General features: G+C 39.9%; 3 protein-coding genes across 20 annotated transcripts in view; 2 read left to right on the forward strand and 1 right to left on the reverse strand.

The window, feature by feature from the left end:
- Nucleotides 1-7,659, forward strand: part of TOMM20L (translocase of outer mitochondrial membrane 20 like) — a 25,541-nt gene extending 17,882 nt beyond the window's left edge. The window contains exon 5 of the mRNA XM_028851573.2: nt 7,446-7,659. Coding sequence (XP_028707406.2) covers nt 7,446-7,511 — 66 coding nt within the window. The 3' untranslated portion in view covers nt 7,512-7,659. The remainder of the gene's footprint in view (nt 1-7,445) is intronic.
- TIMM9 (translocase of inner mitochondrial membrane 9) overlaps nt 1-11,311 on the reverse strand; it is a 22,943-nt gene extending 11,632 nt beyond the window's left edge. For 2 of the 7 annotated variants that reach the window (XM_028851575.2, XM_015143793.3), the window contains exons 1-4: nt 10,997-11,140; nt 7,682-7,769; nt 1,128-1,192; nt 32-127 (exon numbers count right to left, since the gene is read on the reverse strand). In XM_028851575.2, coding sequence (XP_028707408.1) covers nt 32-127; nt 1,128-1,166 — 135 coding nt within the window. In that variant the 5' untranslated portion in view covers nt 1,167-1,192; nt 7,682-7,769; nt 10,997-11,140. Of the gene's footprint in view, nt 1-31; nt 128-1,127; nt 1,193-7,681; nt 7,770-10,991; nt 11,141-11,205 lie in introns of those variants that run through there. The other 5 variants (XM_015143795.3, XM_077941067.1, XR_013396276.1 and 2 more) reach the window with 5 other exon arrangements.
- Nucleotides 11,312-11,668: 357 nt separating this feature from the next.
- Nucleotides 11,669-23,172, forward strand: part of KIAA0586 — a 123,213-nt gene continuing 111,709 nt past the window's right edge. For 9 of the 12 annotated variants that reach the window (XR_001446278.3, XR_003731596.2, XR_013396284.1 and 6 more), the window contains exons 1-4: nt 11,669-12,439; nt 13,338-13,408; nt 14,633-14,702; nt 16,379-16,448. Coding sequence is in view for 8 of the 12 variants with exons in the window: in XM_077941070.1 (XP_077797196.1) it covers nt 12,241-12,439; nt 13,338-13,408; nt 14,633-14,702; nt 16,379-16,448 (410 nt within the window). In the remaining 4 variants the exon portion in view is untranslated. The remainder of the gene's footprint in view (nt 12,440-13,337; nt 13,409-14,632; nt 14,703-16,378; nt 16,449-23,172) is intronic. The other 3 variants (XM_077941071.1, XM_077941072.1, XM_015143785.3) reach the window with 2 other exon arrangements.

Here is a 23,172-nt window from a genome sequence, read left to right on the forward strand (position 1 = left end):
GGAGAATTTCAGTGAGTAACACTTTTCATACCTCTTCAGGTTTTACTTCTCTTGTTGTGAAGTCTTTAACACAGTCCAAAAAGCAGGTCTCTGTAAGTTTATTGTAGGTCCCCAGAAATTCCTTAAACTACAAACAAACCAGAATGTTCTTTACTATTTGGTTTTTAAAACAAAGAGGCTTTGAAGCTTCAATTACTAGTATTTTATATTTAGACAAAATATACTATAACACTTGAAATCATAGTTATGCTACTTAAATGGGTACAATATGATCTACAGAACAGTTTTATTTTCTAGTTGAATATTTAATTTTTTCTTGATTATCAGTCAAATGAAAAATACATATGCTTGCCTGGGCGCGGTGGCTCATGCCTGTAATCTCAGCACTTTGGGAGGCTGAGGTGGGCAGATTACCTGAGGTCAGGAGTTTGAGACCAGCCTGGCCAACATGGTGAAACCCCGTCTCTAATAAAAATACAAAAATTAGCTGGGCGTGGTGGCATATGCCTGTAATCCCAGCTACTCGGGAGGCTAAGGCAGGAGAATTGCTTGGGCTCAGGAGATGGAGGTTGCCATGAGCCAAGATTGTGCCACTGCACTCCAGCCTGGCCGACAGAGCAGGACTGTCTCAAAAAAAAAAAAAAAAAAAAACCAAAAAAAAAAAGAAAAGAAGAAGAAAAATACACACACTTTATAACATTTAATATCCATTCTGGAAATGAAATAGAAACAATTGTTTTGTGAAATCACTGACTGACATGTTTTTGTTTTTGTTTTTTTGAGATGGAGTCTTGCTCTGTTGCCCAGGCTGGAGTGCAATGGCGCAATCTCGGCTCACTGCAGCGTCTGCCTCCTGGGTCAAGCAATTCCCGTGCCTCAGCCTCCCAAGTATGCTGCGACTAGAGGTGTGTGCCAGCACGCCCAGCTAATTTTTGTATTTTTAGGAGATGGGAGTTTCACCACGTTGGCCAGGCTGGTCTTGCCTGACTTCAAGTGATCCACCCATTGGGGCCTCCCAACGTGCTGGGATTACAGATGTGAGCCACTGCACCCAACCTGACACAGTGGCATTAATAGCATCTTACATTTTTTTGCAAAATATTTTCCCCTTATTAAGAATACCTTACCTGTTTTATCTGATCAGATTCTGGTATTTGTGCAGCCATATTCTTCTGGTACCTTTATTAGTCACCTAATTTAAAAATTCAAAAAAAAGTTTGTCAATCTATAAACAGATGTTTTTAGTCTAACTGAAGTTAGGGAATCACTGCTCATATTTTATAAATCTGTGTATGTAACTGTATGGCACCCCCAATTTCTCAGATCATTAATGACCATAGAACCTTACAGTTGAGAATTAGATTTTTTTTTTTTGAGACAGAGTCTCACTCTGTCACCAGGCTGGAGCACAGTGGCATGATCTCGGCTCACTGCAACCTCCACCTCCGGGTTCAAGCAATTCTCCTGCCTCAGCCTCCCAAGTAGCTGGGACTACAGGTGCACACCACCACATCCAGCTAATTTTTGTATTTTTAGTAGAGATGGGGTTTCACCCATGTTGGCCAGGATGGTGTCGATCTCTTAACCTCGTGATCCGCCCACCTCGGCTTCCCAAAGTGCTGGGATTACAGGCGTGAGCCACTGCGCCCGGCCAGAGAATTATATTTTCTAATGCTAGTTTGGGACTCAAAGGCCCTGTCTCTCGAAATCTCCAATTTTAAGATAGTTTGCTCTGCTACCTTGCTAAGCTACTTGTTTAAAGCCCCATTCCTAGGAGGATTATAAAGGAAACCAAGATGGTGAGGTTTGGGCTTAAAAAAAACAATAAAAAAAGCTGGGAGTGGTGGCTCACGCCTGTAATCCCAGCACTTTGGGAGGCCGAGGCGAGTGGATCACTTGAGATCAGGAGTTCAAAACCAGCCTGGCCAACACAGTGAAACCCTAGCTCTACTAAAAATACAAAAATTGGCCAGACGTGATGGCATATGCCTGTGGTCCCAGCTACTCGGGAAGCTGAGGCAGGAGAATCACTTGAACTCAGAATGTTGAGGTTACAGTGAGCCGAGATCACGCCACTGCAATAGAGCCTGGGTGATAAAGTAGGACTCCATCTCAAATAGTAATAATAATAATAATAATAATAAAGAAAAATAAAGCAAATCGAGATTTTTGCTGTTTTCATAAAATTACTTAACTATTCCACTAGTCACCAATTTGCTTATTTTAAATTTTTTACTATTATACTTAATCGAATATATCAAAAATATCAAAAATTTTCACATTTCAACATGCAATCAACATAAAAAGTATTAATAAGACATTTTACATTCCTTTCCTTGCAGTAAGTCTTTGATTTTGGTGAGCATTTTACACTTATACCACATCTCAATTTGAATGCTAAATTTTCATCACAAATACTTGGCCTATATTTAGGTTTAATAAAATCTATAGTTGAAAAAGTGGATTCACGTATCTGAGCCACTCCAAATACACTTAAAATTAGTTGCTAATTTAACTCTGACCCTTACTACTAATGATCCTTTTACAATATAAATACAAACGTTCTATTAATAGTTAACAAACACCAGTTAACAAACACCATTTGCTTAGAAATAGACAACCCTCATGAAAGATATTCAGAGTTTTAAAAGACAGTTATAGGAATTATACATTCTACTACACATTCTATAGTTCAGAAAGGGCAATCACAGAGACTAATCAGAAACTTCTAATTATAATCTAACCTAGCGGCAACAGGGAAGAGAAGACAAGTAAGTAAAAAAGCCTTTCTGAATTACTGAGATTTTCACATATCCTAAATGTAGGACTTAGGTTCAGTTAATCTAGATGTAAGAATGTGTATCACATTATTTATTTACTATATCCTGGCTAGTTCTAAAAAGGTTGAGCGTTTCATATAAAAGATTTGTACAGGCTGGACGTGGTGGCTCACGCCTATAATCCCAGCACTTTGGGAGGCTGAGGCAGGCAGATCAAGGTCAGGAGATTGAGACCATCCTGGCTAACACAGTGAAACCCCATCTTTACTAAAAATACAAAAAATTAGCTGGGAGTGGTGGCGGGCGCCTGTAGTCCCAGCTACTTGGGAGGCTGAGGCAGTAGAATGGCATGAACCCGGGAGGCAGAGCTTGCAGTGAGCTGAGACCGCACCACTGCACTCCAGCCTGGGCAACAGAACTAGACTCCGTCTTAAAAAAAAAAAAAAAGGCCGGGCGCGGTGGCTCACGCCTGTAATCCCAGCACTTTGGGAGGCCGAGGCGGGCGGATCACAAGGTCAGGAGATCGAGACCACGGTGAAACCCCGTCTCTACTAAAAATACAAAAAATTAGCCGGGCGCGGTGGCGGGCGCCTGTAGTCCCAGCTACTCAGGAGGCTGAGGCAGGAGAATGGCGTAAACCCAGGAGGCGGAGCTTGCAGTGAGCCGGGATCGCGCCACTGCACTCCAGCCTGGGCGACAGAGCGAGACTCCGTCTCAAAAACAAAAACAAAAACAAAACAAAATATTTGTATAAAATAAAGCTGTTTAAAATAGAAATTAAACAGCATGTAAAAGGAAAACACGAATCATGTACACTATAGACTAACATAAATGCTACACATTTTATTTAGTTCAGAGTTTTCTGATAACCAAGACAAAAATGATAAACTGGATGTGCAAATCTTTATTAGCTTATCAATTATTAAAGTCTGTGAAACACATAAAATTTTTATGAAGCTTTGTTGAAACTAGTAGTAAATTCAAGTTTAGGACAAAGTGTATGCCACCATCATGAAAAAAATTAACATTCAGCTTTTGATTAACACATACAATCAACAGTAATTCCATTCCACCAGTCTCAATCATACCTATACTAGCCTCCTTTTTGCATTTATTCTTCCCTCCTTTTTTTTCCTTGTCCTATAAAATCACAGTAACTAGGCTCACGCTTGTAATCCCAGCACTTTGGGAGGCTGGGGCAGGTGGATCACCTGAGGTCAAGAGTTGGAGACAAGCCTAGACAGCATAGTGAAACCCCATCTCTACTAAAAATACAAAAATTAGCCGGGCGTGGTGGCTCATGCCTGTAATCCCAGCTACTCAGGAGGCTGAGGCAGGAGAACTGCTTGAGCCCTTGGGTGGAGGTTGTAGTGAGCCGAGATTGCAGCACTGCACTCCAGCCTGCGCCACATAGTGAGACTCTGTCTCAAAAAAAAAAAAAAAATCACGATAACTACTGACATTTAAAAAAATGTGATTTCCTTTGTACGCACTGAAAAGCCTCCCCACTCCCCAGTGAGTGTCAGTGGAAACCACACAGGGAGCCTGGTTTCCGCCCAAGTTGGCAGTAATGAGGTGCCCATCTCCATCTACTCTGGAGTGGTATCAAAGGAGGCCTACTTGACATTCAGGACTTGCATTACTGCCTCATGACAATTAGGCCACATGCCCTACTAATGTCAGTGGAGGCCACATGGGGAGAGTAATGAAAATGGAAGCCTGGTGAGGAGCCAGAATGCCCACTCTACCCAGCAGTAACAAGAAACTCCCTGCCCCTCCCCTCAAGTGTCAGAGTGAGGAACATGAATTTCTACTTCCATCTGGCAGTAATGAAGTGGTACCTCCCACCACTTCCCCTCATAAAGCATTGTCAAAAGGAGCCAGATAAAAGGATTAAATAAAATCTAGAGCCTCATAACATGATATGCAAGATGTCCAGGCTGCAATATATTAAAAAATCACTCATCATACCAAGAACTAGGAAGATCTCAAACTGAATTAAAAAAAGACAATCCGCAGATGCTCAACATTGAGGAACATGTGTTAGGATTATCTGACAAAGATTTTTAAACAGGACCTTGTCAATACTTCAGTGAGCAATTATGAACACGCTTGAAACAAATGAAAAAATAGAAGGTCTCAGCAAAGAAATAGAAATATCAAGACCCAAATGGAAAGTTTAAGAAGTGAAAAATACAATAACCAAAATAAACTAAATGAATAAAATCAATAGGAGAATGGAGGGGACAGAGGAATCAGAGAATTGGAAGCCAGAAAATAGAATTCTTCAATCACGCCAGGTGCTGTGGCTCACGCCTGTAATCCCAGCACTTTGGGAGGCTGAGGTGGGTGGATAATCTGAGGTCAGGAGTTCAAGACTAGCCTGGCCAACACGGTGAAACCCCATCTCTACTAAAAATTCAAAAAAATTAGCTGGGCGTGGTAGCGTGTGCCTGTAATCCCAGCTACTCAGGAGGCGAAAGCAGAATTGCTTGAACCCAGGAGGGGTTGTTTGTAATATTCCTGTATCCTTTTGATATCTGTGAAACCTATAATAATGTACACCATTTCATTCCTGATAGTGTAATTTGTAACTTCTCTCTTGCTAGTAAGTTTGTCAGTTTTATTAATCTTTTCAAAGAACCAGCTCTTTTTTTCTCTTTTCATTTAAATTGATTTTTGCTCTTTATTTCCTTCATTGGGTTCATTTTGCTCTTCTTTTTTAGGTGCTTGAGGTAGGAGGAGCTTGGATTACTGATTTAAGACCCTTCTTCCTTTTCCTTCCCTTTCCCTTTCCCTTCCCTTCCCTTTCCCTTTCCTTCCCTTTTCCTTTCCCTTCCCTTCCCTTTCCCTTTCCCTTCCCTTCCCTTTCCCTTCTATAGTTCACATCAAAAAAGAACACAGATTTGATTTCCTTCCTGGAATGCCAAAATTTGTTGTTCTTTTTTAAAAAAATTCCATCCTTGTATTTCTTTGGGTTATCAACCAGAGGTCAGAGAGACAAAGTATGAAATTTTTTTTTTTTTTTTTTTTTTTTTTTGAGATGGAGTTTTCACTCTTGTTGCCCAGGCTGGAGTGCAATGGCACAATCTCAGCTCACTGCAACCTCCACCTCCCAGGTTCAAGCGATTCTCCTGCCTCAGCCTCCCAAGCAGTTGGGATCACAGGCATGCGCCACCACACCTGGCTAATTTTGTATTTTTAGTAGAGACGGGGGTTTCTCCATGTTGATCAGGCTGGTCTCGAACTCCCGACCTCAGGTGATCCTCCTGCCTTGGCTTCCCAAAGTGCTGGGATTACAGGCATGAGCCACCATGCCTGGCCGAAAGTGTGAAATCTTTAAATGTTCTCTAAGTTTCAGACTGGAACCCTGTGTTGCCTCTACACACATCTTGTCCTTATTATACACCTCATGGTGACAAATGATGGTTGTTACTAAAAAATCTGAAAAGACATGTATGAGGAATGCCCAAGTGCTTTTGGTATGGATCTTCTTTATTCATTAGATAATGTATTAATATATATATTACTTAAACAGTGTATGTTTCCTCTTTTCAGTGAAATAAAGTTTATCATACTATAAAAGTAATATATTTATTGAGAATTTGAAAAACAAAAGATAAATAGTTCTACCATTCACAGACCACTATGTTAACATTATGATTTATTTTCTTTAGAATCACTCAATTGTGTATTTTATTTATTTTTGAGATTTATTTATTTATTTATTTATTTTTGAGACAAGAGTCTCACTCTGTGACCCAGGCTGGAGTGCAGTGGCGCAATCTCAGCTCACTATATCTTCTGCCTCCTGAGTAGCTGGGATTACAGGCATGCACTACCACACCTGGCTAATTTTTGTTTAGTAGAGACAGGGTTTCACCATGTTGGCCAGGTTGGTCTTGAACTCTCGACCTTAGGTCATCCGCCCACCTCAGCCTCCCAAAGTGCTGGGATTACAGGCATGAGCCACCGCGCCCAGACCAATTTCATTTTTGTTGTTGTTGTTGTTTTGTTTTTTCCAGACCTACAGTTGAACTCAAGAGCTAATAATCAGCAGTTTTCTTATGTCTGCTTAAATCGCTAAAGCTATCCTCTGTAGTCACCAGTATCTATCAAGATTACGGTATAGGCCAGGCACAGTGGCTCACACCTGTAATCCCAGCACATTGGGAGGCTGAGGCGGGTGGATCATTTGAGGTCAGGAGTTCGAGACCAGCCTGGTCAACATGGTGAAACCCCGTCTCTACTAAAAATACAAAAGTTAGCTGGGCATAGTGGTGGGCGCCTGTAGTCCCAGCTACTCGGGAGGCTGAGGCAGAATTGCTTGAACCTGGGAGGCAGAGGCTGCAGTGAGCCAAGATTGTGCCATTGCACTCCAGCCTGGGTGACAGAGCAAGACTCTGTCTCAAAAAAAAAAAAAAAAAAAAAAAGATTATGGTATACATAATTGTAGGCAACTGGTTCAGAGAAAATACTGGAGATGACTGAGTAAATAAATGATTTTCAGAGTTACTTGCTAATTTGAGGTCTTCTAAATCTTTCACTATTCACTTTGCAGTTATTTAATAGTAAGCTTAGACTGACAAATTCCACCAGCCACATAAACCACCTGATGGTAAGAACAGATAGCAGTAATGTGGTTGTCCTTTTATTTGATCCTAGTTTCCAGATATTACAGCAAATGTTTGCTGTTATAGCAGCAAAGACCCATCAGGGGTTACCTTCTGATTATATCCCTGAAACCTGGAGGAGAGAAGAAAGAAGCGAATTCAAGAATCACTGGCTTAGATCTCAGGAATGACTACAGTGATGCTGTTATTCTTGTGACAAACAAAATATATCATAGAACCAGAGAACTTAAGAATAATGGGAGATCTTTTCAGTCATCAAGCTCAAACCTTTTCTGATGCATGAGTTTCGTTTCTGTTCTGGAAAAGTAGTTGTCCAACCTTTGCTTGAATGTCTCCAGTAAGGCCTGATTCTTACCTGAAAAATGAGGTAATATGATTACTAAGTCCCCTTCAAGTTCTTTTTTTTTTTGTCCTTTTTTTTTTTTTCCTTTTTGTAGAGAACGGGTCTCGCTATATTACCCAGGCAGGTCTCGAACTCCTGGGCTCAAGCTATCCTCCCGCCTCTGCCTCCCTGAGAACTGGGATTACAGGCATGAGCCACCGCGCCCGGCTCCTTCAAGTTCTAATAGTCTTTTCAATGAAATGTAAACTTCTATTGGCTAATCTTTTTTTTTTTAAGTTTCTTCCTTTTTAGTAAGTGAAATTAGTTTCCTCTAGTCTGAGGTTACAATTCTTTGGCATATGTGTTACTATTAAAAAAAATACTTAATGTCATGCTATCCTTATTTGTCCAGGTATAAGTATACATTACACTTCCCTTATGATTTTCCTACTAATTCTGGGAGGGATGGTTCAGAAATCTTAAGAAACTTACATGAGGTCACTTATACAGATAGTAACTGGGCAGCTGCAGCCTAACTAAGGTGTTTGGACTTCAAAATCCAGTATTTTCCCCATTGCACCTATAAAATGACCTATTTAAGACCTATGAAATGTCTTATAAGCTATTATGGCATATATCATCTATCTAAAAATATTTTCCAAATAGCCAAATATATGTTATAAGCTAAGTGACTGACCAGGTGCAGTGGCTCAATCCCAGCATTTTGGGAGGCTGAGTTGGGTGGACAGCTTGAGCCCATAAGTTCTACACCAGCCTGGGCAAAATGGCAAAACCCCATCTCTACCAAAAATACAAAAATGAGCCAGCATGGTGGTGTGTGCCTGTAGTCCCAGCTACTCAGGAGGCTGAGGCAGGAGGATCACTTGAGCCCAGGAGCTCGAGGCTGCAGTGAGCCATGATCAAGCCACTGCTCTCTTGCCTGGGTGACAGATCAAGAGACCCTGTCTCAAAGAAAAAAAGTATAAGCTAAGTCATAAAACCTAGCATCACAAACATGGGTGCCAACATTAGGTGTTTCCTGGTGAGATGCAGTAAGATAGCATCACCTATGTGGTATTCTGGCCAAAAGTTTGATACGCTCTAATCATGAGGGAATAATCAGGAAAATCTACAACATGGAACAATTTGTAAGACAACCTGACTGGTCTTTTGAAAAGTATCAGTCATAAAGAAAAGGGGTTGAGAGGGCTGATTTGGGGTAAGAAAATAAAGCCAGGCACGATGGTTCATGCATGTAATCCCAGCACTTTGGGAGGCCGAGGTAGGCAGATCACATGCGGTCAGGAGTTCCAGACGAGCCTGGCCAACATGGTGAAACCCCATCTTAATAAAAACACAAAAATTAGCTGGGCGGAGTGGCGGGTGCCTGTAATCCCAGCTATTTGGGAGGCTGAGGCAGAAGAATCGCTTGAACCCGGGAGGCAGAGGTTGCAGTGAGCTGAGATTGTGCCACCGCCCTCCAGCCTTTGCAACAAAGATCCATCTCAAAAAAAACAACAAAAAAAACAAACACACAAAGGAAAGAAAATAAGCCTGGGCAATAAGGCAAGACCTAGTCTCTACCAAAAAGTAAAAAATTAGCCAGTGTGGTAGCAAGTGCTTGTAGTCCTAGGTACTCAGGAGGCTGAGACAGGAGGATTGCCTGAGCTCAGGAGTTCAAGGCTGCAGTGAGCTATGATCATGACAGAGCAAGACCCAGTCTCTGGGCGGGGGGTGGGGGTGGGGGGTGGGGGCGCAGGGGTTGGGGGAAGAGGAACTAAAGAGTCATGACAAAGAGCTGTAAGATCCAAATTAAGTTGTCATTTTAATAATTCAGAGTGCCTACACTCAGATCTTAGGTCACTGTTTCTTTCAAATAAGTATCACCTAGAAAGTAAGAGTTAAACTATCTCCAAGGTCTCTGGCAGCTGTGACATTGTAGTTCTTTCAGTACACTCATAATATGCAATAAATTGTGAACAAACAGGTACCAGCTATGAGCCCAATTAAGAAGGGAAAATGTAACTAAAATAAAAAGTAATGGCTGGGCGCGGTGGCTCACGTCTGTAATTACCAGCACTTTGGGAGGCCGAGGCTGGTGGATCACCAAGTCAAGAGTTCGAGACCAGCCTGGCCACCATGGTGAAACCCCGTCTCTAATAAAAATACAAAAAAAATTAGCTGGGCATGGTGGCGGGCGCCTGTAATCCCAGCTACTCAGGAGGTCTGAGGCAGAAAAATCTCTTGAACCTGAGAGGCGGAGGTTGCAGTGGGCCAAGATCGCGCCACTGCAATCCAGCCTGTGCGACAGAGCAAGACTTTGTCTCAAAAAAAAACCCCCTCATTAATTAGAGAAACTCAGCAAGGTACAAATAATTAAAAGGTTCTTTAACGCTGAGCCCTTACAGTTTTTTTTTTTTTTTTTTTTTTTTGAGACAGCCTTGCTCTCTCACTCAGGCTGGAGCGCAACGGCGCGATCTCGGCTCACTGCAACCTCCACCTGCCGGGTTCAAGCAATTCTCCTGCCTCAGCCTCCTGAGTAGCTGGGACTACAGGCGCGCGCCACCATGCCCAGTTAATTTTTTGTATTTTCATTAGAAACGGAGTTTCACCATGCTGGCCAGGCTGATCTCGAACCCCTGACCTCAGGTGATCCGCCCGCCTTGGCCTCCCAAAGTACTGGGATTACAGGCGTGAGCTACCGCGCTCGGACCTGAAATTCCATTTTAAGTCTAGACTTCTATGAAACTAGATCGCCGAGATGTAACAGAAATAAAATTCGTCATTTAGCTTTTAGATCGGATTACATTTTTTGCTTTGATTATTCTAAAGCCTCTAGTAAGGCATAAAGGGAAAACTCTAAGTAGCGCATGCTGGGAAATGAACAGATCAGGTAAGGGCTGTTAGACCTGGTATGTCTAGAGACGATTTTCATTTAAAGGAGGATCATCCACCGGGCAGCTCAAGGTCACAGCGTAAATATCTTATAGTCTAATTCAGTGTCCCAAAACAAGACCCCCGACTCCCCAGATCCAGGTTGGGGGTGGCTCAGGGCCTAAAGTTCCTACCCTCGCCCAGGTGACACCATCCCCAGGAAGGTCTGCACCGGACCTGGCGAAGCGCTGTCCCGCTTCGCACCCCCCACTGCCCCAAGTACATGCGCCGGCCTCCTCGGGAGACCCCGCCAATTTTCTGGAGCGTAGCCTGCCACCCCCCGCCCGGGAATCCCGGATTCTCACGGCAGAGAACAGGCACCATACTTAAGCACAGGCTCTCGCATCCGACATCAGTGCAAGGCTGGGGGGCGTTGGGGGACGGCTGAGCCTCGGGAGGGCGGGTCAGGGTCAGGACAGGAGCCGCGGCCGCCAGATGGGAAAGAACACGTGGGAGCAGTGATGTCAAGTGACACTTAAACCCTTAGACGCCGATTCGTTATAACGAGAGGAAATCTAGAAGAAAATGCACGTACCATCAGCGAATTCTAAAATCTGCTAAGGATTGATCTCTGTGATTGTCTGCTTAGACAATGCTTTCTATTCCCGACTTCCTCTCCAATAACGACCCGAATCTGTCGAAATTATTTGGAAGCCTAATTTACCTAATCCCACGTCCCTAACGGTCTTCGGAAGCGAAGCAGTGTAAACAGCCCCCGATAAACACAAGTAGTATTACAAGTCGGGAGCTCTTCAAGTTTCAGATGAGACTGTAGCGCGATCTTGTGCGGCAATGTGCTACCTTTAAATAAATAAATGAATGAATGAATGAATGAATAAATAAATAAATAAGCCTCCGTTATGTCCGGAGTTTGTTTCCGCCCGGAGAGGGATGGAAGAGCACCAGCGAGCGCTTAGCTTTCTGGTTGGATGTTTTGGGTGAGTTTGTTGGCGCGCATGCGTGTTGTGTCTCAAGGGCGGGTTTGAAGGGAAGTGGGTGTTGACCTGCGGGCAACTGAAGTTATTGTCAGATTATACCCGTGACTGCGCGGGTCTCTGGCGTCCTGGAGACACGTAGGGATGAATTTATGTTTCCGACGATTGCATCTGGAGGGGTGTGTAAGACTCTGTGGCTGAAGAAAGCTATTACGCTTCTTATGTGGGTCATTATTTTAAAAATAGCATTTCAGTTTTATCTGCTTGACTGCCTCTTAACAAATTTTAAGCCCTCCTCTACATCTGTTTGGTTTTGCCCTACCAGCTCTGGGATTGGGGAGTGCACTGTTAATGGTTATTGTTGCTCCTGTGGCCATTCTCTTGGCATCCCCACTTTCACATTTTGGCGTGGTGTATTAATAGACTAAGTGGGATTAATGGGTAAATAGGACTTTATAGTCATCTCTAATCCTGGATTCAATACCAAAATTTAGATTTTCAGCTTTGTGGATGTTCTATTTCGACATTTTAAGAACAGTTCATTGCAAAGAGGTGAAAATTTTGTTCTGAAGTCTTAAGGACACAGAGAAAGTTTTTCCGTCCATAAGTGTGGGACTTGTTTTGTGACCAACAATATGAAAGGCTCTGAGGTCAGCTTGGAGAAGAAAAAAAGGATTAAGATGCCAGCGAAGAGACTTCGTGAGGTAGTTTCTCAAAATCATGGAGATCATTTGGTTTTGCTGAAAGATGAGTTGCCCTGTGTTCCTCCGGCATTGTCTGCAAATAAACGTCTTCCTGTTGGAACGGGGACTAGCTTGAATGGAACATCATGTGGTACGTGATTCCATGTAATTTTTCAAACAGTTTTAGCTTAGTAAATCTTTAGTCCTTATTTGTTTAAATTCCCAGACGTAAGATATAAGTCTAGTTTGTACAGATGTTTGAAAACTGACCCTGTTTCCCGGGAAAATGGCCAGGAAGCCTATAAAATGTTTGAATAGATCTAATGAATGAAACTTTAACGTCTCCTGTTGTGCTTTTTTTTTTTTTTTTTGGCATTGACTTTTGCATATTGTTTTTGTTTATATCTATGGTGGATACACTTAACTTGTATAATGTGCTTTATTTTCCCCCCTAGTGTTTTTTATAGTTTTCCCCCGAAGTAGTACTTTTTACCTAATGCACTACTTTCTGTTAATAGTGGGAAAAGCAGGACTTCTGCCAGTTGATGGCTTCTGTATTCCAGTTCACTTAATCTGTCTAAACCTCAGTGAAAATAAGGATAACATATGCTTTACCCACTTCGCTGCTAATTGTGAGGATCAAATTAATGAATATGTGAGCAAAAACAGCAAAATGCTTTTATAATGCTGCTTGTTAGGGGATACAGCGGTGACACTCAAATAGTCCTGCTGTTAAATTAGACCTTTACATCGTATACATATTTCTACCCATAGATTGTCCACATCCAATAGTGTATGGTTATCTTTTAAAATATTTCATGCTTATCTCACTTTATTGTCAGTACCGAACCTTATTTTCCCAAATATCAACTGTAAAAGCCTTCATTCAGATATGTTTAAATACATTTTCTTAACTTTCTTTGCACGCAAATTGTCCTTCCAACGTCTGCATTATATGGAGTTTATAGGTCTTGAATCATGCCTATACAGTTTCTAAAGCTAAGGACCTGATTTTAAAATCACTAAAATCTATTCCTTTGTTTTGTTAGGTTCATCAGACTTAACTTCTGCTAGAAATTGTCACCAGCCTCTAAAAGAAAATCCCATGGTGTCAGAAAGTGTAAGCAAAAGGATTCTTAATTATGCTCACATTAAAATTTTCAGTGTTGTCAAATAATGTATTCTTAAATTATGTTTGATTAGCAACATGCCTTGTTTTTATTTAAATATCACTTACCAGACCAATGTTTTATATACTACAATTGTGACTTTGAATGGTGTTTGAGACATTAAACAAAAGGCCTTCCCTAGAATCAAAAATACCGATTATTAAAATAATGGCCGCTGAAAGAGATATGATAACTGAAAAGAAGCTCTCTTACTATTCAGGGAAAAGGTGTTCTTGCCCAGAGACTTAACATATTTTTAGGTAAAAGAAAAGGAACAACTAACAGTACAATTTTCTTTAACATGAGGTGTGCTTGCATGTCATTCTAACACTTGTAAGGTGTTTTGGTTTTTTTAGAAGAGAGGTTCTTTAAGAATAACATGAAATTATCATCTTAACTTTACAATGCCGAACGTATTTGATAAATATAATGTTTTGGTTATGAGATCTAATTAGACTTTGATAGCTAATCATAGTGTTGACCTATGTATTGTCAGTTTAATAAGTCTGTATAATGAGAGTTTCACAATATACTATTTTGAAAATTGAAGCAGGTAAACTAATAATTCAATTAAAGCTATATGACAATTTTGTCAAAAGCTCACAATTTATACATTTTGTATAATTTTGTGCTGTACTTGGTCCCTATGTAAATGCCTAGACTTTGGAGTGGTTTTTTGTTATTGTTGTTTTGTCTTTTTTTTTTTTTTCTTTTAAGCAGGCCTTATTTAATGATATCTAAACTTTTCAAATGTATGGATACACTGTTATTGTATAATTGAGGATAAATCTGTGATCTTCATGATATTGTGCCATCCTTATCTACTCCATTTGACTCACAGTGAGTCAGATTTTTACGTTTCACTGAAGCAACTGAGATGTTAAATGACTTGCTCTGCTAGAATTGGTATACTGGTTTGAGTCTGAATCTCAGTGCTACATTTGCTTGCTGCTTCATTTACTCATTCATTTGCTTGTCTGATAGTGTGTTACCCATTCAACAAATCTTTGAGTAGCTTTAAGGTATATCAGCATTGCGTGGTGATGGAAATGAAGCATATGAAATACACAGTCCTGCCCTCCCAGAACACAGTAGTCACATAGCTAGTAAATGGTTCTTGATAAATAATAAATCCGAAGTTTATTTATCCTATTTCTTCCTTTCATATCCCAAAGGATTTTTCTAAAGACGTTGCAGTGCAAGTGTTGCCTTTGGATAAAATAGAAGAGAACAACAAACAAAAAGGTAAAAGAATAATATTGATTTTTTTATTGTTATAAAATATACTTAACATAAAGTTTACCACTTTAGCTATTTTAAAATGTACAGTTCTGTGACGGTAAGTACATTCACATTGTTGTACAATCATCATCACCTTTCATATCCAGAGCTTTGTCATCTCTCCCGATTCTACCCATTAAACACTAACTGCTCATTTTTCGTCCCCTCAGCCCTGGGCATCCTACTTTTTGTCTCTATGAATTTGACTACCCTAAGTGCCTTATATAAGTAGAATCATATAGTATTTGACCTTTTGTGACTGGCTTATTTCACTTAGCATAATGTTTTCAAGGTTCATCCATGTTGTAGCATGTGTCAGAATTTTCTTCTTAAGGGTAGAATTTATTTTTAAGCATTTATTACATAGTCTTACAGTTTTTATTATTTTCATTTTTAATTAGTTTTTCTTCCCAAATTAAGCCATTCCTAGAATCTGTAAAATCCAGAATAAGGTTTGCAATGGTGAAGGTTATCTTGTTATTACCAATCTATTGCATAGGTTTAGTATTATATATGTTTATAAATTTTTTTTTTTTGAGACAGAGTCTCCCTCTGTTGTCCAGGCTGGAGTGCAGTGGCGTGATCTCGGCTCACTGCAACCTCCGGCTCCCAGATTCAAGCAATTCTTCTGCCTTAGCCTCCTGAGTAGCTGGGATTACAGGTGCACGCCACCACACCCAGCTAGTTTTTGTATTTTTTTTTTTTTTTGTAGAGATAGGGTTTCACCATCTTGACCAGGCTGGTCTCAAACTCCTGACGTCAAGTGATTTGCCTATCTCAGCCTCCTAAAGTGCTGGAAATACAGGGCCACCGTGTCTGACCCCATATGAATTTTAAAATAGTTTTTTCTAATTCTTTGAAAAATGATGTTGGTAATTCGATTGAATTGAATCTGTAGATGTCTTTGGGCAGTATGCTCATTTTAATGATACTGATTTTTCTAATTCATGAGCATGGAATGTTTTCCACTTGTTTGTGTCATCTGTGATTTTTTTTCATCAGTGTTTTGTAGTTCTCCTTGTAGAGATCTTTCACCTTCTGGATTAAATGTATTCCTAGGAATTTTATGTTTTGTGTGCCACTATTGTAAATGGCATTGAGTTCTTGATTTGATTCTCAGCTTGAACATTATTAGTGTATAGAAACGCTACTGATTTTTGTACATTGATTTTGTATCCTGAAACTTTATGTAAGTCATTTATCAGATCTAGGGGCATTTTGGAGGAATCTTTAGGGTTTTCTAAGTATAGGACCATGTCATCAGTGAACAGAGATAATTGGACTTCCTCTTTTACTTTTTAGATGCCTTTTATTTCTTTCTCTGTCTGATTGCTCTGGCTGGGACTTCCACTACTGTGTTGAAAAGAGTGGTGAGAGTGGGCATCCTTGTCTTGTCCTAGTTCTTAGGGGGAATGTGTTCAACTTTTGCCCATTCAGTATGATGTTGGCTGTGGGTTTGGAATTATGAGGATTATATTATTACTTAATCACTTAATTTGTTCCTTGTCCTTTTCAATTGTGGAGTGCTATGGCTGAGTTCCTAAACATTCTTTTAGTTAAAAAAGATTTTTTTAGTAGCTTATTAAAATTTAACAAATATTCAGGAATTTAATATATATTTTTGTGTCTTGATTCTGCAGCAAATGACATCTTCATTTCTCAGTATACAGTGGGACAGAAAGATGCTCTCAGAACAGTTTTAAAGCAAAAGTAAGTGTCATTTACAGAAAATAATTGGACCATTTCTTATGTTTAAAATCAGCTTCATTTGTACTTTGGACATATGAAAAACTGTCTTTTCACTATGTGAAATATATATTGTGTGATGATATGTATAAAGTGTTTCTCATGGTGCTAGACACATTTAAAATACTCAGTAGCAGTTAGCAGTTGTTATTATGGAAGTGCTATGGTATTAACTCATTTAACACACCTATAAAATAGATTTCATTACTATCCCAATTTTATAGAATCCCCATTTTCTTTTATTTATTTATTTATTTAGAGATGGAGTCTCACATCACCCAGGCTGGAGTGCAGTGGCATGATCTCGGCTCACTGCAACCTCCGCCTCCCAGCTTCAAGGGATTCTCCTGCCTCAGTCTCCCGAGTAGCTGGGATTACAGGCACCTGCCATTATGCTGAGCTAATTTTTGTATATTTCTAGAGATGGGGTTTCACCATGTTGGCCAGGCTGGTCTTGAACTCCTGGCCTCAGGTGATTCACCTGCCTCAGCCCCCAAAGTGCTAGGGTTACAGGAGTGAGCCACCATGCCCGGCCAGAATCCCCATTTTATAGATAAGGAAACTAAGGCATTGGGAGATTGAGAGATTGATTTTCCCAAGGTCCAGGTTGTTACTGGACTGGGATTTGAATGTGCAAGTCTGCCTTTAGAGCCATCTCTCTTAACCACTTTACTATACTGCTTATAGCAGTGCTCAATAGTTCCTTATACATAATACTTATTATTTATTATCCGAAGACATTTAGACTTTTCCTGGTCAAAATCTCAGAAAGAGATGAGTTTAGCACCTGGATGCAGTGAAGAGAGACCATGGTTACTCCACCTAAATGCCCCCTCCCAACTTTATCTTAAATACCAATGAAATCTAAAACTAACCTTGACAACAGCACATGAGAAACATGAAGGAAGAACAAATTCACTAGTCTGGAGGCAATTAATATTATCTTTATCATATTCCTAGGCTACATGTATTCTACTCCTGAACCAGAGCACTACAGAAGGCCCCTTAGGAAATAGAAAAAAATTTTACTTACTTTTGAATTCTCATTTTATTCAAAAGGAAATTATATATTAGTTCTGCAAATGGAAAATCTGTATTGTTTAGAATACGTTTAAAAATAAATATACAGGCCAGGTGTGGTGGCTCACACCTATAATCCCAGCATTTTGGGAGGCTGAAGTGAGTGGATCACTTGAGCCCAGGAGTTTGAGACCAGCCTGGACAACACGGCAAAACCCCATCTGTACCCAAAAAAATACAAAAATTAGCCAGGCATGGTGGCATGCACCTGTAATCCCAATAACTTGGGAGGCAGGAGGTAGGAGGATTTCTTGAGCCTGGGAGGCAGAGCATGGTGCAGTGAGCTGAGATGGTGCCACTCGCACCACTGCACTCCAGCCTGGGCAACAGAGCTAGACCTGTCTCAAATAAATTAGTTAAATAACTATACAACTATTAAAATACAACATTTATTCTTTTTCCACCAACAGTTTTCCATGGTATACATATTATGTTCTGGGAAGCACCGGAATAACAAAAAAAATAATACTACCCCTAAATTGCAAAGGTATAATCTGAGCCAGCCAGAGTTTCACAGCGGGTTCTTTGGTCCTATCAGGTTTTTACTTCTTATATTTGTTCACACTAAAATTCTCAATACATAATATAGCAGTTAGGAGAGGCATTTGGATGGTAAATTATATCAGAAGGTTTCTAAATATATAAGAAAAAGCCCTAGTGATGGCATGGTCTTATCTGTCATCTTCTCTACTTGAACTAAAAATTGCAGATTACATCTGACTCAGTTGGATAGAAAGCAATCACCACTTCTATCCAGCAGACCCTTAGTGGACGAAGTAGCTGCTTGCAACCACAATAGGGACTTTATAAACTTCCCTTCCAGTCAGAACTCTCAGAACTAAAATATCTCAGAACTTTCAAATCTGAGAGGGAGAAGTTGTTAATAAACAGGACAGTGAGAGAAAATTGCAAACACTGCCTCTTTTATCTGTTGCTAGATCTCTCCCTAAGGATGAATGAACGTAATTTTTTTTTTTTTTTTGAGATAGAGTCTTGCACTGTCACCCAGGCTGGAGTGCAGTGGCGCAGTCTGGGCTCACTGCAACCTCCCCGTCCCAGGTTCACGCCGTTCTCCTGCCTCAGCCTCCTGAGTAGCTGGGACTACAGGTGCCCGCCACCATGCCTGGCTAATTTTTTGCATTTTTAGTAGAGATGGGGTTTCACTGTGTTAGCCAGGATGGTCTCGATCTCCTGACTTCATGATCTGCCTGCCTCAGCCTCCCAAAGTGTTGGGATTACAGGCGTGAGCCACCGTGCCCGACCCTGAACAGAATTTTTTAAAAGACAAAACAACTAAGGAGGCTCTATGGGAAAGTAATTACAATGTAGAGAATAATAACTGAATCAAACTATAGAAATGACTCTCATGTCTAATTATGTCCCAAGAGATATACCTTTAAAATGAAGCAGGCTGAAAATAAAAATACAACAAAAGTATTTTGAGGAGAAAACAGATAAAAAGAAATAAGAATTAGCAATATTAATTCTAGTTGAAGTAAAATTCAAGGCATATCTGCTAAATAGACTAAATAGGACCAATTTTTTGGGCAAAGTTAATTTTTTAGTTAGTTTTAAAAATCTTTAATGTAGCCAGGTGCGGTGACTCACGCCTGTAATCACAGCACTTTGGGAGGCTGAGGCAGGCAGATCACCAGTTCAGGAGATCGAGATCAGCCTGGCCAACACAGCGAAACCCCGTCTCTACTAAAAATACAAAAAATTAGCTGGGCTTGGTGGCATGTACCTGTAGTCCCAACTACTCGGGAGGCTGAGGCAGGAGAGTCACTTGAACCTGGGAGGCAGAGGTTGCAGTGAGCAGAGATTGTGCCACTATACTCCAGCTTGGGGGACAGAGTGGGACTCTGTCTCAAAAACAGAACAAAACAAAAACTTAATAAATAATAAATGTAAAGAGTTTTAAAAAATCAAATACTATGAAAAGCTTATAATGAAAAACCACCATCTTCTACCCCACTATTTCCTTAACCACTAGGCCTATTCCCCAGTGGCAGCCGCTTTTAATTCTTTTACCTCTTTCCTCTGAGAGGTGATTTCATAAATCAAAGTAATATGCTTACAGTACTATTTTTGGTTTATGAAATTTAAGTCAAGCACAGTGGCACATACCTGCAATCCTCTCTACTTGAGAGACTGAGGCAGGAGGGTCGCTTGAGCTCAGGAGTTTCTATACAGCTGGGGCAACATGGTGAGACCCCCTTCTCTTAAAAAAAAAATCTGTCTATACTGGGTTGTGAAAAAATACAAAAAACAACAACAACGAATAAACGTAGACTGCACTTACTCTACTATGATAAGCTTTAGCTGTCTTAAGTTACTTTTTCTCCCTTTCTCTAATTATAATTACTCTGTATTGATTTATATAACAGCCGTAAACGTAAAAAACTTTTTTACTTTATAAAGTTTCAATGTTTACAGAAGTAGAGAGGATAATTTTTTGAACTCCCATGTTCTCATAGCTTAGCTTCAATTATTAGCATTTTGTTTCATTCATAACCGCCCCGCATACCCATGAATTATTATAAAACAAATCCCAGAAGTCATTTCATTTTATCTTTACATATTTTAATATACGTACCTGAAAGATAATTGTTTAAAAAGGTATTGCCATAATGCTACTATCATACTGAAACATAATAATTAATAATTTCTTAATATTATAAAATATTGAGTCAGTATTCAAGTTTCTGTCACTGTCTCATAATTTTTTTGTGGTTACTTTTTGTTTTGTTTTGGGATTGGTTTTTGTTTTTGTTTTTTGAGACAAGGTTTCAAACTCTTATCACCCACAGTGGAGTGCGGTGACGTGATTGTAGTTCACTGCAACCTCAAACTTCAGGCTCAGGCAGTCTTCCTCCCTCGGCCTCCTGAGTAGCTGGGACTACAGGTATGCACCACCATGCCTGGCTAATTTTTTTTTTTTTTTTTTTTTAATGTTTTGTAGAGACTGGCCTCACGGTGTTGCCCAGGCTGGTCTCGAACTGCTGGGCTCCAGTGATCCACAGCCTTGGCCACCCAAAGTGCTGGGATTACAGGCATGAGCCACGGCACCCTGTGGTTAATTTAATTTTGCATTAGAATCTAAGGAAGAGCCACACTTTACATTTGAATGATATGTCTCTTAAGTTGTTTTTTTTTTTTTTTTTTTTTTTAAGACAAAGTCTCACTCTGTTGCCTAGGCTGGAGTGCAGTGATGCAATCTTGGCTCACTGCAACTTCCACCTCCTGGGTTCAAACAATTCTCCTGCCTCAGCCTCCTGAGTAGCTGGGATTACAGGCATGCACTACCATGCCTAGCTATTTTTTTGTAGTTTTAGTAGAGACGAGGTTTCACCATGTTGATTAGGCTGGTCTCAAACTCCTGACCTCAGGTGATCCCGCCCACCTCGGCCTCCCAAAGTGCTGGGATTACAGGTGTGAGCTACCATGCTGAGCCTTCAGTTTGTTTTAATTTACAGATTTACCCTCACTTTGTTTTTCTTATAATTTATTTGTCTTAAGAAATTTTCTACCTTCTGGATTTTGCTGAATGTATCCTTTTTTTGTCTTTAATATGTTTCTCTCAACCTTGAATTTCTGTCAAGTGGCAAGAATGCTTGATAGGTGATGTTGTATACTTCCTGTGTAATACATCAGGATACATAGATGTCTGATTATATCTCTTATTGTGAAATTAGGATTGATCTGTTAATACACCACCTTTTTGTATCAGATTACAGCATATGGAAATTTGAGGACAGAGTCTAAACAGTCAATTTTAGAAATTTAGCAGGAAAATAATTTCTTATAAAAGCTAAAGGAAGCTGGGCATGGTGTGTCATGCCTGTAGTCTTAGCACTTTGGGAGTCCAAGACAGGAGGATTACTTGAGCCCAGCAGTTTGAGACCAGTCTGGGCCATATAGCAAAATTTTTTTAATTAGCTGGGTATGGTAGCATGTGCCTGTAGTCCCAGGTACTTGGGAGGCTGAGGTGGAAGGATCACTCGGGCCTGGGAGTTTGAGGCTGCCGTGAGCCATGTTCATTCCATTATACTCCAGCCTGGGTGACAGAATGAGACCCCGTCTCAACAGAAAAATAGAGAGACAGACAGTCAGACAGATGCTGAATGATAGGAAAAAAAAGCAGGGAAAGCAGAAGAAATCAAGTATATCAGATAAAAGAAAACATAAAACACAGTAGAATGTTTTCAACTAGTTCTAGAAGTATGTCAGTGTAATAAGCAAATCCTAGACAAGTCAGAAAATTAGTGAGAAAATTCATGTTATAAATAAAAAGAGGGCATAATGATAGAAGGTATTAAGAATACTGTGTATTAAGAATACTGTGTACTTGAATGCTACAAATTAAGAAATCTAGATGAAAGAAATAACTCACCAAAAATAACCATATAACTAAGAAGATTTTAGTAGACCAGTTACTGGGAAATAAATTGAAAAAAAAAAAACCTTCAAAGAGCAATCTCCAAAGCAGTCATGATTTTCTTTGAGTTCTTGAAAAATTTTAAGAAACAGATTATGATCATGCTATATATTCTGCTCCAGAGCAATGAAAAGCAAAGAATGCCACTCATGTCATTTTATGATGCTAACCTAGCCCAAGTATCCATACCTAACATTAGTTCCATCAGAGATATTTTCGTCATACTATTGTAATTTAAACAAACGTAGTTCTTGAAATACAATAACTAAACCTAATACCACTCTAATAGTTAAAGAAAAAGATACAATTGTATTGATATATCATTACTATAAATAAGTTATGAGTAAATTATATCTTATCATATGTTAAAAGATAATACACAATGATTAAGTAGAGTTTAGCCCAGGAATGCAGTAATGTTTTAAAAACGGTAATAGCAAATTCTGTTGTAATGCTTATGCACCAGGCACTGTTCTCTGCACTTTTTTAGTTTATTTTTGTTTTACTTTTTGTTTTTTATTTTGTTGAGACAGGATCTCGCTCTGTCACCCAGCCTGGAGTTCAGGGGCAGGTTCACAGTTCACTTCAGCCTTGACCTCCCAGACTCAAGTAATCCTCCCACCTGAGGTCCCCCTAACCCCACCCCAGAGTAGCTAGGACTACAGGCATTTGCCACCACATCCAGCTAACGTTTTTACTTTTTGTAGATATAGGGTCTCACTATATTGCCCAGGCTGGTGTCAAACTCCTGGGCATAAGAAGTCCTGCCTCAGCCTTTGAAAGTGTTTGAATTACAGGCATGAGCCAACATACCTGGCTGCACTTCTTACATACTACTTAATCTTTACAAAAACCTGGCATGTCTAATAACGTTTCAAGCTTACAAATAAGGAATAGAAGGGTTTAAGTCACCAATGCAGTCTGTCTCCAGAGATAGTGCTCTTAACTATTGCACCACTATAATAATTCATGATCTATTACTATATTTATATCATTTGATCAAATAAGAAAGTATATGTGACAAGCACTACAGTCACATTTAGTGACATTTTATGCCTATATCTTCTTAATTTTTTTATTTTTTAAATTGACAAATAATTGTACATATTTGTAGGGTACATAGTGCTGTACTTATAATGTATAGTGATCAGATCATCGTAATTAGCATAT

This window comes from Macaca mulatta, chromosome 7, assembly GCF_049350105.2.
Source record: "Macaca mulatta isolate MMU2019108-1 chromosome 7, T2T-MMU8v2.0, whole genome shotgun sequence".
NCBI classification, from domain to species: Eukaryota; Metazoa; Chordata; class Mammalia; order Primates; family Cercopithecidae; genus Macaca; species Macaca mulatta.